Here is an 18,397-nt window from a genome sequence, read left to right as displayed (position 1 = left end):
GTGGCGCCGGAGGGAGGGAAGGAGGGAGAGAGAGAGGAGGGGGCGCCGGCTTGGGGTTCCTTCAGCCTGTCCCCGTCCTGCCGCCTGCACTCCCGCCGTGAGGGCAGCTGCCTGCAGCAGTGTGCCTGCGGGCCTCTAGTCTGAGCGCTGGTAGGGCTCTCCCTGTGAGGAAAAACAACTCCGCTTTCGGGTCGAATCCTGGTTGTAGGCAAACGGCTACTAAGTATAGCAGTGAACATATACATATGTACGTGGTAAATATAAACGGCGATAAACCAGGATGCCTGCACTCCCGCCGTGAGGGCAGCTGCCTGCAGCAGTGTGCCTGCGGGCCTCTAGTCTGAGCGCTGGTAGGGCTCTCCCTGTGAGGAAAAACAACTCCGCTTTCGGGTCGAATCCTGGTTGTAGGCAAACGGCTACTAAGTATAGCAGTGAACATATACATATGTACGTGGTAAATATAAACGGCGATAAACCAGGATTTGCTAGTTTTCTGATGTCGTGATGCAAAACTGCAAGAGAAGCGTACCGAACTAGTCACGGCTGAGGCTAGGGGCAGCATTTTCTGGGGTAAAAGTTTCTCACAGGAAGTTTTTGCCTGCAGCTGGATGCTTCTCGGCTACCGTTGCCTGTTCTCGTAATTAAATGAAGTTGCTTTCATTTGCGGAAAGCTGAAGCAAGCACACACGCATTTACTGGGCTTGAGACCACCTGACTAATGACAGTTGCATGAAGAATTTGTAGCGATCTTGTTGCTGTCTGTTGTTTCCCTTAAGATAGTTTTAGTTTTAAAAAAAAGCTTTAATATTTAGAAAAAGTTTAAATAAAAGAGAAAAAGCTTGGCATTAAATATCACCGATGTAGCCTTTCCTAAACTGGAACAGAACGTTTAAAAGAAACCAGTTAAGTTTGCTTTCTGTCCTTTAACACTTTAGACTGGCTTTTTCAGCAGTTAGCATTAAGGTTCTCTAATCGTTTGGGTGTTTTCTTTGTTAAAGTTAATGCACTGCTATTGCTAATAACATGCCTTGCAATATTGTGTACTTAAATCACAATTTCTGATTTTGTTAGTGGTGTAATAATCGAGCACTTTCCCCCTCCGTGTGCTGTGTATTTTCCACGTGTTTATGTGGAAGATGAGAACTGATACTCCAGTTGATGGTTGGGTTTTTTGTTTGTTTTTTTAAGTGGATTTAACTTAGATTAGTTACCAGCCTCACCTTGTTGAAGTTGAGAACTTGATTGTTTACCTTAATAGTTCTCTGCTCTTCTGAAAATCTAATTTCTAGTATGTACCCCACTGCAGTGATCCTACTATGTTAAATCTTCAGATACACTGATAAGTTCTCTGTCCTCTGAAGCACGTGAACGGGTTAGGAAACAGAAGAGTAAGTAGCACTAAAAGTTGCACAAAACACAAGGGTATAATATCTTTGAATGCTATAATTATCAGTGTATATATGCTGCTGCTGTGTTCTTGTTTAGAAATTGTTTTGTGTTGCTGGGGCTCATTGCTTGCCTTCTAGCTCAAGGGGGTAGCAGCTGTAAAAACATGTCTAACTGGATCTTCTGCAAGTAGCTTTATATGTGACTTCTGCTAATCAGGGAGAGGGACCTCTGGAGATCAAACAAATGTTTTAACTAGTTCATTAACTTTGTTTTTAGTGTTATTTTCATGGGTTTTTCAGATATAAAGCATCCCTCAGTTGAAAATTGACAGCGTGGATCTGGATGGTGGGGGGGAAACTTGGCAGAAGCTGAATTTTCAAAACTGACTGCCATGAGGTAGTCTCCCTCTAACCTCTGTCAAGTGTCCAGATGACTAATATGGAACTGCCTGATTGTAATAAGAAAGCAGCTGGCATTGGGTTGTGAAATGGATAGCTAATAACCAGGTGGCATTCTATCTGTTATATAAAAAGCCAGTTAACCTTGTCTAGTTTGTCTCTTCCTTCACCATTCTTTTCTATGTCCTTCTGCAGGTGAGACAAATCTGAGCAGTGAGAAGAATGCACCTACCGCTGTAACTGGAAGGAAACTCGTGTCCCTTGGATCAACAGTAAGACTCTTCTGTGGTGTTTGTAGCATTGTTAAATTTCAGCTAAAGCTCCCTGTGACCAGTTAAATCATGTAGACCCTTCATAGAATTACTATTAACTTACCTAAGCAAACTATGAAATGATTTATTGTGCCTGTATTCCTTAGTAACTGAGAAGGAAAAATGAAATGAAAGCGCCTTTGACAATCATGTGATCATTACTTGGGACTACAGAGTGGCTTCTTGTGTTTGATGTTACAGTGTTGGGGGGTTTTGCCTCTTGCTCACCATGTAATTGTGGTGTGGTTGGTTTTTTTTAAGAAGATGATGTTTCTGGTTTTGTTTTCATACAGTGGATAGGGCAAATCAGAGACCTAATGGTAAAAGAAACAAAGAGGGGATGGTAATGTATATACAGCTTCTCAGTGCAGTGTGTGAGGATATGGATTTGAAGATGCATAGCTTAACAAGTTGAAAAATGATAACCCTGACTTACTAATTTAGTTTACTAGTACTCATGATGTAGGATCAAATTCTGCAAACAAACCTGTGGTTAAGATATTAAAGTGGGGTTTTTTATGGAGTTTATGGGGTGCTAATGTCTCAAACTTCCTTAATCTCCTTCCTGTCTCAATGGCTGAGCTGTCCATTCAGAGTAATGCTCATGAGAAAGTACAATGGGAAAACCAATCCTAACCTGATTCTTGTCTGCCCTTACGTGTGGAAGAGAGAGGTTTGCTTTTTATTTTGCGTATGTGTATCTTTAATGATATTGTCTGTGTGAAGGCATCCACTCTTGTACTTAGCTGTGTTGTTAAACTAGTATGCAGTAGACATCCATTTGAATATTTCTAATACATGCGTTTTCAAAAGCCAGCTAATGGGAGACTGAAGACTAGAAAAGATCTTATCCTTATGAAAGAGAAAACGAAACAGAAGACACTGGAGAAGGAGGTATGAATACATTATGTGAGTGCAATTCTATTATATGTTTCATACAAGCTGGTAAAATTAGCCTCGTTTGCATAACATAGCATACAAGTAGTTTGTGAACAGCTCTGTGCAGAGCAGATATTATCGAATGTTATGGTATATAGAAAACATTGGGTTTGTTAACAGAATTACATAAATTCCTACTGACTGTGAACAGCTATACAGTCAGTCTTTATTAAAAAAGGGGGGGGGGAGAGAACCAAGTTCTATGTTCTCTACCCCAAAAAGGTTCTGTTTTATTTAAAAACTGTTTGCTGAGATTTTTGCTTAATAACTGACATAATTTTAAAGTTTAAGAAGCAGCTAGCTTTTCCTTATTGGTGAATGACAGAGTTGAAGATACATATTCTGAATGGAAGTTAATACAGTTTGGATACTTAGCCTTTCCAAGAAAACAACAGGCATAGACTAATGATGTTATTTAAGAAGAATAATAGTAGGAAATGAAGAAAATACGTCTTTTGTTTTAGATTCGTGCATTAGTGAGAGAACGTGGAGAGCAGGATAAAAAACTTCAGGCTCTGGATGAGGATTTTGTTAAGATTGAAGCAAAGCTGAGTGCTGCAGTTCAGGAGAAAACATCTCTTTTGGCACATGTTGCATGTCTAAAAAAACAGCTTCTGGAACTAACAAGAACCAACGAACTACTGAAGTCAAAGGTATTCAGATAAACAAGTATTTTCACTTTGCTGTTATTCAAACAAATAAGCAAAAACTCATTTTGACTTTGCTGTTATCAAGCTCCCTGGGCAAGAGGAAGCTGCAGTTGCTGATCAGCATCTGTTTTCACATTCCCCATGCCCCTTCACTGCCACAGGGATAGAGCATGTCTTGTTTGGGATTTTGCATGTTTCTGTCTACAGACAGAGTGGGACCTGCTAACATCTGTCTCAAGTACGGGTAGAGATCAGTGTTGTGATTGGGAGGGGGGACACTTTTAAAAGATTGTGCTAAGAGTAATTCATACAAAGGAGTTATGTTTACTGGTTCTATATTCATCTCTTAATAAGCTGTCTGAAGATGGTGTGCAGAAGAAAATGAGCAGCCTATGCATGGAGTTAATGAAGCTCAGAAACAAGAGGGATGCTAAGGAAAAGGTATGATGGTATGACCATTTGCACTGCACAGGACAGTAATTCTGAGCTGTTCAGGAGCAGACAGCGAAAGGCTTACAGCAGAACTGCAGATCATGTTTCTGTCTTCAACTAAGTCTATTTTTGGTGGTAATATTTGTCCTTCTTTTTTTTAAGACTGCACTTGCCAAGCAGGAAGATATGGAAATGAAGCTGCAGGAAGTGCAAAGGAATCTAGAGCACTCAAAAGGAAAAGTAGCACAGTTAGAAGAAAAACTGTAAGTAGTAAGGGAAGGAATTGACTTAAATGACATTGTCATCCAGCTGTGCTTACATGCTTATACCTTATAGTAAGCGCATAGTTTAGGGAAAAATACAGGCAGTCTTCCTACTGAGAAGGATTTGTGACTTGGGATAAATTTCATGGAACGGAGTTTTCGAAACGGCTGTATTCTTAAAAAATGAACTTGCAAACTATTGTTCCTCTAGTGTATCTACCCTTTTTCCAAAAGCCAAACCATATCATCTCAACCCTTCGTCTTCCAGTGTGATATCGGTGGAGTGTTCTTGGCTGTGGAGTGGGGAAGGAACACCTGTATCTTGAGAAAAGAAGTGTCATTCATTTTGGAGCAAGACATTCATGTAGACTGGATACTTCAGTGTCTGGCCTTTTAGACTAGTAAGTTAGGAACAATCAAGAATGAAAAAGCATTGGACCAGGAGCTGAGATCTTAAGTCAGCAGCCAGGCATCTTACACAGATTCAATGAATATGTGTGTGTTCTCCAGCTAAGTGTATTGAAGAGCAGTCGTGGTGCCTTCAGAGTTGCTTCCTAGTAGCCATGTTCTCTGAAGAAAGGCAGCTGCAGTGTCTTGGCTGAAGCAGCTGTATGTAGGAAGAGAGAGTTCCCAATCACCATTTTCTGTTCTGCCAAATAATGTAACGTGCTGCACAGGAACAGTGCGTTAGCATGTAGGCTATTTCTGAGGGTGGTGACCTGAGAAAGATGAACTTACAAGGTATATTTGGTCTCAGTTTCGCATGAACGGCACTGCAGCATCCTTTTTATGCTTTCTGCATTTACTTAACATCCAAGTGCTCAAATATGAGCAGAATTTTTATAATTGTATTAGAGTTAAAATACACAAAGCTAATAATGCAGGTAGTGCAATTCACAGAGGGAGGAAATGATAATTTGTCTAGCTAATGGAACAAGCATCAGAAGAGGGTAGAATCACCTCTTGCAGCCAATATCAGTTTGTCAGCCAAACTGGATTATGAAAAGTATGCATTACTACTAAGTCATGATTCCATGGTTTATTTCCACTTGCTTATCTGTAGATAGCTTAAAAGTAGCTCTGAATTTAAGTACATCCATCATGAAAACTTTCTGGTTTTAGGTCTGCTACTGAGAAGGAGAAAGTTGAAGAGAAGTCTGACACTGAAAAACTCTTGGAATATATCACAGAGCTCAGGTAACAACAAATTGTTCTTGAGTTGGACTGGGTAAGTTAAAAGGCAGTAAAACTAAGTCTCATTTATAACTGGTGAAGAGAACCTTGGCAACAACTTCGTTTAACAGTATTAAAATAGAGGGGGAAAAGAAATTACATTTTTTTCCATACAATGGAAAGGAGTTGTAAGATAATATTTTAATTGTCTTTGTAAATGTCTCTGTACTTTTCTGGGCTAAGCAATACTATGCAGGAGTTTTGTACTAGGGTCCTGAAATCATGTTTTTAGCCCGAGTTCTCTACATAAATCAAGCTAAATCCTTTTCCTCAAAGGTACTGGCATAATGTCTTCTAGCCCTCGCTTGTAAAACAATGTACAGTAGAGCAAAAAAAACTTCAATCTTGACTTCTGGTGATCTTCACAATACTCTGACTTGCTTTTAAGAGCTGTGATGAATTATGTATGTATGAGCATCAGTTTGTAAAAATTACTAACCCAGTGCTTTGTAACCAATTGAAACTGTAAACCAATCTTCACAGTAATGTGTCCCGATCTCACAACATGGTGAAAATTTGCAAGTATTTAAATACTGGTTCACTCTTTGCTCCCTCACCACTGTCAATTAAGAGATTACTACTGGAACAGATACTGGCTCTGTATCTTAAGATTCTGTTATTCTTGTAAAATCTGGTTTATTATTGTGTATGCTTTTCTGTCAAAACACAGCTTCATAAAATAAGCTGTATGTAGCAGTCATGTGGAAGTCAATTATAGCAACTACGTTTTAATCGAACTTGTTATTTGTGTGATTGTATAAGCTTCTCTTAAAACAAAGCATCAGTGTTGAAATAAATTGCTTTTAATTTTAATTAACCTGTTTTAATGTCCAAAAACTTGTGTCTGGGAAAGTAGGTGAAGTCAATTTTTGTGTTGTAAACTGACAGTCCTAAGCAGTGTTCCTTTGTGCTGGAGTGAAAGCTTACAATCAAAAGTTAGTGGTAACAAATACCTGAATTTTCTCCTACAGTAGTGTTGCAGAAACAGTTGAGAAATACAAGCTAGATGTTTCCCAGATGGAGGAGACACTGATAAAGAAAGACCAAGATATTGGGATCCTGAGGGATACCATCAAAACAAAAGACGAAGAATCTTTTAAAATGATAAAGGAACTTAAGGAAAGGTGTCAATTGCTTCAAGAAGAAAAAGGTAATAGTCAGTGCTTGTATGCTGTTCATGTCTATGGGATCACTGACATTTCTTAAAGCATCTCAATTAGGCTTGTTCTAAAATGTCAATTTATACTGGTTTGTTCCAACTGAAATGTCATGTTTCTGAGCTCCAGCTGAAAATAGTTGGGCATATTTTTAACAATATGGGAACTACCTTGCATTTGACATATGTTAAGTCTAAATTTTTATTTCCATGGAGGATTACTGAAGTAGATATTACATAAACAAGTTTCATTTCTGTACTAGCTTTAGTCTGAAAGCTGAACACAAATGACTTGTTCCTTAGTCTTCACCAACAAGCTGTACGATACTGTCTCAATCCACTGTTAGCAGCTCACACACAAATTCATTGAGGTATTGGGAATGTGCCTAGGAATCCTACACCTCTTTCCCCCACTCTCCCCCAAAAACAGCAACTCTGCAGGCTGAGACTGGTACTCAGTTCTCTGTGTGCCAGTTGGCTTGTGTGTGCTGGTATTATGTGGAAGAAGCTTTGAGGAAATAATTTGGTTGTTTTTCCCCAGCCATACTGCTGTTTTGATGAAGGCTAATTGCTTGATCCAGCAATTCCTGCTGTTAAAATGATTTTTGAAGTGTGTACTTTAGCCAATTTTGAGGAGTTTACAGACGGATTAATGTTGTTTGAGGGTAGGTTTTTTGGTTTGTTTTTTGGTGGTGTTTTTTCCCCTTGCCTAACTAACTTTAAAGCTAGAATGGAACTACTATGAAGAATAGATGTAGTTCTTTGAAGACAGAGAAGGGAATTTGTCTTATATTGACAATTCCTCTATGCAGAGAAAGAGTTGTCTGAGAGCAGAGAAAAAATCCTGAGTATGAATGCTGAAATAGAAGACCTGAAAAAAAAAATTGGATTAGAAGAACAAGAACACCATGAACTGCTACAGAAACATGAGGAAATGGTCTCTCAACTGCAGCAAGAGAAGGTAAATACAGACTATAAATCGGTGTAAAAATAGACTCGAATCTCAGACTGATACTAAAGGTTCTGATTTTGGTTACATGAGGGATTGCTCTAGAATTAATGGTCTAATCTGTGTAATGTACAAGTGGGTGCTGGCAAGCAGAAACTAGGTGTGGTGCAGTATCTCTAAGAATCATGGCTGGTATGATGGGTGTTTTGGTTGTTCTTGTAGATTTGACCTTATTCTTGTGCTTTAAATTTTGAACCCTGCAAATTAGTTATTAGTATCTTGAAAAGTACTGGAGTTTAAAAACCTGTGATATTCTGGCATGTAGGAGTCATCTGCATCAATGCAGCAGAAGTTACTGGTGTTCCAGGATGAGGTAACAAGAGAGAGACACATTCTTGAAGAAGAGCTGAATGATACAATGAATGAGCTGAATAAATTATATGCTAAGGAGAAGAAAGCTGAAAAGTTGGTGAAGCAGTTGGAACAAGAAATCAAATCTCAAGCTCTCGAAATTGCACAGATGGAAGTAAAGTTGAAAGGGTTTGTGAAAGAAACTTTTTGATCCTAAAGCTTTGAAAGGAAAAATGTTAAGTTAGTAGTATAAACAAAGCTTTTGAGCCTCATTCTGGTTCTAGAGAGACCTGGACAGATCTAAATTTATTTCTTGCTGTTTGTTGAATATTGAGAGTGATTAGACCTAATCCAGCTGAGTGACTTGAATCAGTTTTATACGGTCTTAAAACTGCTTAATTAGCAGGTTGAGACTTGCTTGAAATGCCAGTGCTGTAGTAATATGACCTTGCTGTGAAGGGTCAGCTGCATGCATGTCATATTGGAAGTTTCTGCCCTAGAGAGGGCAATGACTAGGAAAGATTTTCAGGGAAGTTGTTTCTTCCTTTCACATATTGCAAGTTTACTATTAGGTGTTCAATCAATTCTATAGCTATCTTGGAAAGTAGGGGCAGGGGAAATGCTTAGTTAAATCTGCTACAAAGATTGTGCTTTAATACATGAGAAGTTGTGGCAGAGAAGTTACTGGTTTGTCACAATTAATTTATTGCTGCCACTGCAAGCCTTCTGTAACTTATAACAGCATTTGGTAATGTGTTCAGACACACTCACCTCCAGCGCTTGAATTTTTATTTCAGGAAGAATGCTGAGCTGGAGCAAATGAATGAGATGCACAGCAATGCTGTTTTGCAAATCCAAGAGGAGCACAGCAATACATTGCGTAAACTGGGAGAGACTGTTGCTGAGCTTGAAAGGTATTTAAGTTTCATTAAAATCTAGGATGGGGATGATCTCTAAGATTACAATAAAATACATTGTTCATTCATGCGTCTTGGTATTTAACACTGTACGTAAGCATTGGTATGGTATTAGAGCAGAAGATTTTGTGATAGAGTATTTGATGGCATTAAGAAATTCATTTATTCCTTTTCAGTACTAGTCAAGTGTAATGACATACTCCGTATCTAGTTCAGGAAACTGGTTGTTTCTTTTTCTGAAGTGTAACAGAATACTCAAGTGCTCTTGAATCTCAGAGTTGTAACTAGTGATGGTGTTCCCTTTGCACTAAAATCTCTTGCAAAAAGACTTCTTGCTTAGGCTCAAAACTTGCTCTGAATCGAGATTGTTTTCCTATACCTCTTGCAGATGTTTGCTCTCAAAATATTCAGGTTGTGGAAGTGTTTAAAAAGTGGTAACACAAGGCACCCATGAGGGGTCCAGTAGGATATTTGCCAATGCAACCTGCAGATAGTAGGTCTTCTGGTGTTTAAAATAAGCTTTGGATGTAATAGGTCTTTTGTGTTTGAAAATATCTACCAAAATGTGAAAATAGCTGTATTGCGGAACTTGTTGTAGTGTTACTGCTTATGGTTTTTCCTTTTTTTAACTTTGGATTTATCAGAGCCAGAACACTGCCATATGTCCAGATTATAAAATCTCATACTTGTTAGTGTGAGCTTGTATCGCTCTTGTAAGGCCTGAACATGTCCATCTGTATTTTGTCTAAAGTAAGATTTTTATTTCCATTGGAATACCAGCTACAAGAAGACAATAGCTGAAGAAATACACGGTCTTAAACTGGAGAACACCTCTCTGCAAGAAGAAGTTGCCAACCTAAAAAAAATAGGCCAAGAAAATCTACAGCTGCTTCAGGAAGCAGAGAACACTAAAAACAAAGCAAAAGAAGAATGTGCAAGGTACGAGACAGACAAACTTTTCCTTAAGCTAAAGAATGCCAACTAAGGCTTGCCTTCTTAACTGGAACTTAACATGGTGCTCTACCAAATAAAGTCAGTATTTGATGTAAGCTTAAGTTTCTTCCTTTTCTAGTGCAGAGCATTGAAAACACTGACAGACAAAATTCATTATGTTTATATGCATTAAAAAACTGGTCTGTTCAATCAATTGCTTTGAATTTTTCCTTTATGTGAAATATGTAGAAAAAGGAAAATAATTAACTGAAATATGTTGGAATATTGTCTTTATCAGAAATATCAGTCAAAGTGAGTGCTTCACAAATAAGTTCCACAGGGGCAGACAAACAAATCCTTAATACAGAGCTCACCCTTTGCCACTCTGAATAACATGTCGCCTCAAATTCTGCTCACAAGCAGATGCCAATTAACCATCCATGAATTACCACACTGCAGCACGGTGAACAAAGCTCCTCTCACTGCCTAATATGAAGCACCACAGCGCAGCTGCTAAGACAACTTCTTTAGTGTTACTACTTAGGGCATGAGCTGAGGACATGTTTCTCTGTCTAACAGCAGCTTAGTGGTGTATGTTCTCCTTACAGCTCACTGTGCAGAGCATGAGAGAGCCCAGCTGTGGGCAAGTAGCTGACTATTTGAGGAAGTAGGGGAGTTTGGTCTTAAAAAGTCCCAGTGTACCATCACCTGTATTAGGCAACTGTGGTAACAGCTGTCCAGGAGTTGCACCACAGAACATAATGTGTATGTGCTGGAAGATTTCCTCCCTCTTCTTTAAATGCAGTTCCTAGCTAGCTTCTGAAACTGAAGCTGGATTTAAGTTGTCAACTACGCTCTAATCTTTTTAACTGTTGCATGTGGACGATTGTTTTGGCCAATCTGAATTAGGCATCTCTAATTTATACAATGCCTCTGTCAGGTTTCGTAATGCTTCTGCTGTCTTGTTCACCATAGCCAATATATTAAATTGTCCAAAGGACAATTACAGCTTACTCTGGCTTATTTTAAAACATCTGTGCTGCTTAAGATGTTGCCTTCTCTTTCCTTCCCACCTGCTTAATATTTCCTCCACTTTTCATTAGAGCTGGTAAAAGAGGTGAAGAGTTATTTCCCATTTGATTTGCTGGTTGAGTGTGGCAGGGAAGGGATTCTTAGTCTCCATCTAGGTGATAGTGAAACCAGCTGAGGCTGGAAAGGGAAGGCAATGTTTTAGGTGTAGAGTTTTTGAACCCTTGAGTACATCCACACTGTACAGTCTTGACTAGTTTCTGCTTGAGCAAACCTCTGCGTGTAAAGTCTAAGTATTACAGTGTCTTCCTCTAAAAGCTGCTGGTATTAAACAGTAATAAGTAAGAAATGTATGATCTTCCCTTAAAAAGCACTGCTTGCTTCCTCATAGATGTTAAAAAATATTGTTCATCTTGAACTTGATTGCTTTCTGTATTGTTGTTCTTCTCTTGTAGCACTGTTTGTACAAACCTTTAATCCAGTGCTTCTACTACTAGCTTTTCAATCATGGTTATCGTGTTTTCAGATTTAGAGTGTAGTCTAACAAAAAAAAGGGTTCATTAAGGATGGATGATGTTTTTCTCAGGTTGGTTTTAGAAGTCCAGACTAAGCTTGCACTAAAAGAAGCAGAAGCAGAGACAACAAGAGAGTCTTGCATTGCACAAATGACTAAACTTCAGGAAAAAGTGGAAGAGCAAACTGAAGGTCTGAAAAGAGAACTTGAAGTGGAAAGATCAAGGTGACTTTTCTCATACTAAACTTGTACATTATAACTCAGTTTCAGCATGAAGTGCTGAGAGCTAATGATTAACATCATGAAACTCCACTTTTTGCTTTTTAGGAAAAACATAAATGAAGACATGACCTCTAGCTTAAAGGAAGAGATAAAGACCTGGCGTAATCTATATGAAGATTTACATAACAAAACTAAGCCTTTTCAGGTGTGTTATGCAATAGATGTTTATTAGTATCTGTTGACTTGTGCACCTAACTCAAGTTGTACTCTTCAGAAGTAAACACGCTGTTTCCCATTCTGAGGCATTTACCCTGCAATTGTTTCCCATGTTACTATCCCTGGAGCCAGCTATTCCCCTTCCCAAACCAATCTTCCTATGTAGATATCAGTTTAGTAAGAAGCTATGTTTAAAGTAAAGCTTTAGATCTAAAAGGTTAACTATATATTTCAGCAACAGCTAGATGCTTTTGAAGCACAGAAGAATGCACTCCTAAATGAGCATGGTGCAGCCCAAGAAGAACTGAATAAACTAAGTGATGCATATGCTAAACTGCTTGGCCACCAGAACCAGAAGCAAAAAATCAAGCATGTTATGAAGCTGAAGGATGAGAATACCCACCTGAAGCAGGTTGGTGAAATGAAAAGTTAGAAATCTGTAAGTTAGCTATTTGCTTGTTTCCTTTGTTGCTTTAAATGTTTATAGACTAATCCTGCAAACTACTTGCTTCCTCTGTTTCTTAAATTCCCTGCAAGAGCTAGATTAGAACAAACCACTCGCTTCTAAAAACACCAGGAAAATCTGGTTTAGTTTCAACTGAATAAATTTTGTACAGAGGGATTAGCAGTGCAAATAACTGCCCCTGCTCTTGGTTGGTTTTTGTTATCTCTCTTGGAGGTTCTAGACTTAGTAAACTATCTGCCGAAAGCACCTGGAAGTTTCAGGCAACCATAGTGCTTAGTGGTGTTATAAAGCAGTTGCAGTGGTACTGGTTTCTCTCCACCTGAATGTTTAGGGTTTTTTTTAACCCCACCAATAATTGTGTATGTTTGTTTTAGTGTTAGTCAAAAGGGCTACTTCAGTAAATGATGAAGCAGGCTTTTCTCCTGTTCCTAACCTAACTTCCAAGTATTATGTTTTCTTTAGGATGTCTCGAAACTGCGTGCATTGCTAGCAAAAGAAAAGCAAACCAACAGAGATCTTCAGGAGCAACTATATGCAATTAAGGGCATTAGGCGTTTTGATCCTTCCAAAGCTTTCCAGCATGACAGCAAGGAAAATATTCCTCTAAAAACTCCTTTGAAAGAAGGTAAGCCTAGATACCGATGTAACCGTGTCATTGTACCTCTTATACTTAACCAAAGAAGGTATGACAGTCTTGCATGGTCTGCTGCATTTGGGGAAGGAAGAAGGGCACCTCCTGTGTGTTTCACAGCAGGTATTGGAAGGCTGCATCCGTGGGGCACTTCCAGTGTACTGGTTGCTATTGCTTTTTCTGGCCTGGTTTCCTACAAGCTGGCCTGAGCAAGTGGTCTGTCAGGTCAAGCACCAGAAAGCGTGTTTGAGGGGGGGAAGGGGAAGAAGTGTGTTGCAGACAATCAGCTGGTTTGCGTGATCTCACAAGATGTCAACTTTGCTACTGTGTGTCACCTGTATGACAGAAGAAAAACTGTAGGTGACAGAGCCACTCAGGTGACAGTTACAGCTGCGCACGTGGTGGAGTTTGAGCCCTTGCCCTTTAGGTGCCATATGGCAGGACCCCCTATTGCTGTAGGTGTAAAGGCAAGGTACAAAAGGCCTGCAGATGATTGTGGAGTTGGGGGGAAAGCTGGCAAGAGCATCAGGGTGCATGGAAGGAAGCAGCATAGGAGGAGAGAGTATGGGAGGGTCTAGATCTCAACCAGACCTTCATTTTACAGCATATTCCTGGGTCTGAACTTCTGGCTTGCCTGTTGTGTGGAATGCAGGGCTGTCCTTCCCCCAGCAGACTAATAATTACTTAATGTGTTAGGAATAATAGTGAAAAACCCAAACTTAGTAACTTTTTTCCATTGCAGGTAATAAAAACAAAATTTAATCTCTTCTTGGCATTAAGAAAAATATCATGAATCGCTAATAAATTGATGTACTATGGAAGACTTCAACAGACTACTTGTTCAAGGTGAATTGGATGATGTATATAATACAAATTAGTAGGAGTGCTGGAGAAATTACCTAAATGCTGTATTTTTAGAGTAATTATGCTTGGTCATGCTCTTAGGGAGATGCCATGGGTGGCTGTGTGTTCCAGACCTCTGGTAACATTATTGCACTCTGGAATGCCAAAAAATATTTACCCTTTTTACTGTTTTTGTATGCTGAAGGTGCTTGGTTTGTTTTTGACAGGGCAGCTTAAGTTCAGAAAAGGTGAATAAGCACTGGGAATATAGAAGACAAATGAAATCTGATTTCATGAAAGATGATTCTTTGCCTCTATCTTGTGTGTGCCACTTTATGTTAAATTGCTTCTGTTTATGGTTGTTCAATACCAATTGGGAATGCTGCCAAGAGGCCTTTTTTCCTCTGTGGGCTACAGAATGTAGAACCAATGTAGGAAATAGGAATGTACAGTTTGTTTTATATTCTTAATTGGATCTGTGTTCAAGTCAGGCAAATTTAAATCCTGGAGCTAGGTATTGCAGCTGTTGATCTTCAGAAGAGGATTTCCAGGTCAAACTCGAATTGCTTGCACTTACCTACATGTTTGCATATTATGGCTAAGATGTGTCTTAAGAGAAATGTCGATGTTATGGATGCTGTGCTTACTGGGCTCTCAAACTGTCATAATATCTTCGTAGGCAGCTGGTGTAAATGATCACTGCTATGTGAAGGGGAATAACAACAGAACTTGTTTTAACTGGGTGGGAGGATATCCACTGTACATGCATGCATTGTGCAGACCTCAGTTTTGGCAAGGTGGAAAGAATCTGCTTAACTGCATCTAAAATTAAGAATGTTTTAGCACAATAAAAATTTTAAATGAAATAATTTGTCTATTTCCCTAACAAACCAGGGATAAAAACCAAAATCAAATTACACATAGTGTAATTGACCTAGTGTTCTTTGTTCTAGTCTTAAACCTTCATAACAAACCCCACTGTCAGTCCTGCTTCAAAGACTCCGTGTTCTCTAGTCTTAGAGAAGAAGCTAGTTAAGCTGGACTGTACAATACACACAACCTGCAATCCTCTCATTTCCTGGGAATTTGTCTTAAAAAAGTAAGTACTGGAACTTAAGTGAAATGTAGAACTCTGTTCTTGTTCTTTTGTCTACTGATATCCTGCAGATGGGTGCTGCAGAGAGACAGTGCATAAAGCTTAGCATGTTGAGTATATTGCCATTTGCACCGACATCACAAGCTTACAAAGAATTGATAATATATGGAAATGAGATACCAAATGTATACATGTTCAGTCCAAGGATAGAAATTGCTAGGTTTTGTCTGTTTATGTCATCTTGCTGTATTTGCTGGATTGCTGAACTTGCAAAGTCTGAGGATGAAGATTAACTTCAGGTGTTTGAACTGAGAAATCCTCTGGGTTCTTCTAGCAGTTAGCCTGAAGTGGTAAGTGGCATCTTTCATTAAGGAAGTTGCTGAAATAATTTAATACTGGAGTTATCTATCCTTGTTGAGAAACGTTTTCTTGCCTTAAAGATATAAATGGGGTAAAAGAAAAGTGTAGAAGAAATGCGTGTTAGTCTGACTCATTTGGTGGGGACACAAGAGTTGCTAGAAATCCTGATGTCGCACAGCCTGTGGATCCACTCCTCAGGGGGTGAGGAGTGAGCCGCTGCTTAAACCAAACGCCATCTGCTGAGCAGGAGGGGGAAGAGCAGGGCAGGGGGTGAATCTGTAAACAGCTTAAAACGGAAGTAGTGCTCCACAGCTCTTGTACGAGAGTTTTTCCTCATAAGATGGCACTTGTTTGTTCACGCAGGGTTGCTGGAAGTGGCACAGTTTCTGTGCTGTTCTACTCATGGGGATTTTTAAAGCAAAACTCAATATTCCTAAATCAGAATGTCAACGTATGATGAAAAGCCTTCATGCCAAAAACTGAAAGACATCCTTAGCTTAATGTGTTCTGAAAAATGTCAGCGAGCCTTTTATTTCAAGAGAGATTAGGGACAGTGAACGCTAACAGAAGGTTCTGCAATACTCAAACGTGGAAATGGGGGCACGGAGTTAAGGTGCATTTTTAACTGAACCTCATTTTTGGCCTTTGATAGGTCCTGCATCAATTTAGCAAGAGCTTGCCCAAGGGTGAAAGCATACCAAGGGAAGCAAAATACTGTAGATATCACAGGACTGTGCTTTTATGATGGCTGCCGTAGTTTTTCATACAGCCTTAACTCTTAAAACTTTCTAGCTTAACAGGCAGTTTTGCCTAGATGCCATTTTAAATCATTTTCAGACTATCAATAGCATATCCAAAAAATAGGGAAACTCTTGGCAGTAACCGTGGCAGCCTTAAGCAATGCTGATTTTTTTTTTTTAGCTTTAAAATGCAGGTAAATAATGTAGAGCAGACTGGGGAGAGGAGCAAAGACTGGAAGTGAAGGGGAAATTGAGAGCTTTCTGTCAACTTCAGTCCAAGTGGTTTTGCCCGTTTTGTGCACGTAGGAAATGCATACTAAAAACTGCAGTCATGACACTGGGTGCTCAACTGACTTAAGCAGGAATCAGTCCCTGACTGCAGGAATCAATTACTTTGATCTTGTGGAACATAGATTTTTTTTTTGTTAAAAATTACCTTTTTTATTGAAAAAATACATGATTTAATAAGAAACTATTTCTCTGATCATCCATCTCACTGTATTGTAGCAAGATCTGGGCTGTACTTGGTTTAAATGTAAAAGGAAGAGCTGCTAGGATCCTCAACCTGGCTGACCTAATTAGAGCCCTCCTCCTGTTTCCTATAAAAGGAAAACTGCATCAGACCGGCTGCCAGTGCTTTGAATAAATTTTATATGCACAATGGCTGCACTTGCTCATGCTGGCTGTTATGAACCAAAAATCTAAGTTCATACTGAGCTGCTTAAATGGTACCACTGGGAACAAACCAGAAGCTTAACAGGATTCAGAGCCACACGTGATACACAGGGCTTGGATTAGCATTTTGGTTTCAAAGGTCAGCAGAGCTATTGCTTCTTCCAGTCCACGTGTACTCTGCAGGCACGAGCAGACAAAGGGACGGATGCGCAGTTGAAGTGCAGTAATTTCCTAGGCTGAGAATTCCTTCTGTAGTTTGAGGCAATGCCTAGAATGCTGGTGGGAATGGAGCAGGTAAGGCTTTGGGTATTGGCGTTCACAGATTGCTGCCATGCTCTGACTACGGGAGCTGGGGAAAAGGAAACAGGATGGTGGAGAGAGACTTAATTACGCTTTAGTCTCTGCGAATCAGTCTGAAATGTTAGCGAGTGGTGCAGTTAGCCACCCAGCGAGGCGTTACGCCTGACTGATACAGACTATAAGTTATTATCTATTCCATAGATATATGGAATATATTCATGGAAATAGATATCTATGGAAGTATAGAAACAGATCTTCTGTAGCGTTTCATAGATAGTATTTCAAAGTGAATATAATAAATAAAAACTATAAGCTAAAGCGCTACTGCATTCAATGTAAATATTTAAGAAAACAAGACTATATTCTGTTATGAAGATAAGAAATCACATGTGGTTTTGGTAACTTACCCTGGTGATGATCCATGAAGATATTTTACAGGCTAATTCATGGTTCTAGCTCGAGAGCTGGTGTTAATGCTTTCCCCGTTTCCCTCGTGCTCTGAGCCTGGCAGGCAAAACTTCTCCCCCCAGTTGGTTGCTTTTGTGAAGAGGTGCGGGGAGCTCCTTCAGCTGTTGGGAGGAGGGGGTGTGACAGCAGATGTGCGAGGAGGTGTTAGTGCTGCTGAGCAGCTTGCTGTGTCTTTGTAGGCTTTTATTCCGAACTTTACATTATGAATTACTGACATTTTTATTAGGATTGAGATTAATGAAAGGGAATTCAAGGTCAATTGCTTATTGCAAGGCAAAACAGGGAATCTCTCTTCCAAGGAGGCAGAAACTGGCTGGAGTGGTTTGTTCAGGTATACTTTTTTGTCCTGTTAGTTATAAGTAAATGTCACTTACAATATGACTCTATTCAATTTCCAGAGATCTTTTGGGTTCTCTTTAACTGTGTTGATTCTTGTAGTACCAGCTGCTTTTCTCCCTTGACTACCCCTTAAATTTATTTCACCTTAATGTAATTAGAACAGTATTTATCAGGGCAGAGGAAATGTGCATGTAGCTCAGCTATGTCTGGGCCCCTCCTTCTTATGTAGGTATTGAACTTTGGTTCTGGTGTTGATAACGAAGTTAGGCACCCGGCCTGTGCACAGCTGGGGTACAGATTGATGTTATTTCCAAGACTGGCATTTAAAAAAAAAAAAACTATTGTCACCGGCAGCCTCCCCCTTCTCGGGGGGATTTTCCAGTGGCTTTTAAATAAAGTTACGCCTAAAGGGAACTCGCAAATGCCCCTTTTCAACTGTTGAAAAAGGAAAACGAAAGCCCTTCCCTGTCCCGTCCGCCGCAGCTCCGGCTGGGGCCTCTGGTGGAACGGGGCCGTTTCTCTTCAACGAGGGCAGGACCCGAGCCTTGGCTTCACGCAGCCCCCGCCCGCTCCGCCT

At 39.7% G+C, this 18,397-nt stretch overlaps 1 protein-coding gene across 1 annotated transcript in view; it reads left to right on the top strand.

Moving 5' to 3' along the window:
• Positions 1–1,332: 1,332 nt before the first annotated feature.
• The window catches only part of HMMR (hyaluronan mediated motility receptor), a 21,172-nt gene continuing 4,107 nt past the window's right edge, over positions 1,333–18,397 (top strand). Inside the window, exons 1-16 of the mRNA XM_035902469.1 lie at positions 1,333–1,388; positions 1,983–2,059; positions 2,912–2,992; positions 3,502–3,690; positions 4,042–4,128; positions 4,282–4,382; positions 5,505–5,579; positions 6,587–6,765; positions 7,584–7,732; positions 8,046–8,260; positions 8,869–8,985; positions 9,769–9,927; positions 11,537–11,689; positions 11,792–11,891; positions 12,138–12,314; positions 12,831–12,993. Coding sequence (XP_035758362.1) covers positions 2,954–2,992; positions 3,502–3,690; positions 4,042–4,128; positions 4,282–4,382; positions 5,505–5,579; positions 6,587–6,765; positions 7,584–7,732; positions 8,046–8,260; positions 8,869–8,985; positions 9,769–9,927; positions 11,537–11,689; positions 11,792–11,891; positions 12,138–12,314; positions 12,831–12,993 — 1,903 coding nt within the window. The 5' untranslated portion in view covers positions 1,333–1,388; positions 1,983–2,059; positions 2,912–2,953. The remainder of the gene's footprint in view (positions 1,389–1,982; positions 2,060–2,911; positions 2,993–3,501; positions 3,691–4,041; positions 4,129–4,281; positions 4,383–5,504; positions 5,580–6,586; positions 6,766–7,583; positions 7,733–8,045; positions 8,261–8,868; positions 8,986–9,768; positions 9,928–11,536; positions 11,690–11,791; positions 11,892–12,137; positions 12,315–12,830; positions 12,994–18,397) is intronic.

This window comes from Egretta garzetta, unplaced genomic scaffold, assembly GCF_000687185.1.
Source record: "Egretta garzetta isolate BGI_Z169 unplaced genomic scaffold, ASM68718v1 scaffold209, whole genome shotgun sequence".
Lineage (NCBI taxonomy): Eukaryota > Metazoa > Chordata > Aves > Pelecaniformes > Ardeidae > Egretta > Egretta garzetta.
This window is presented reverse-complemented; position numbering and strand designations above follow the sequence as displayed.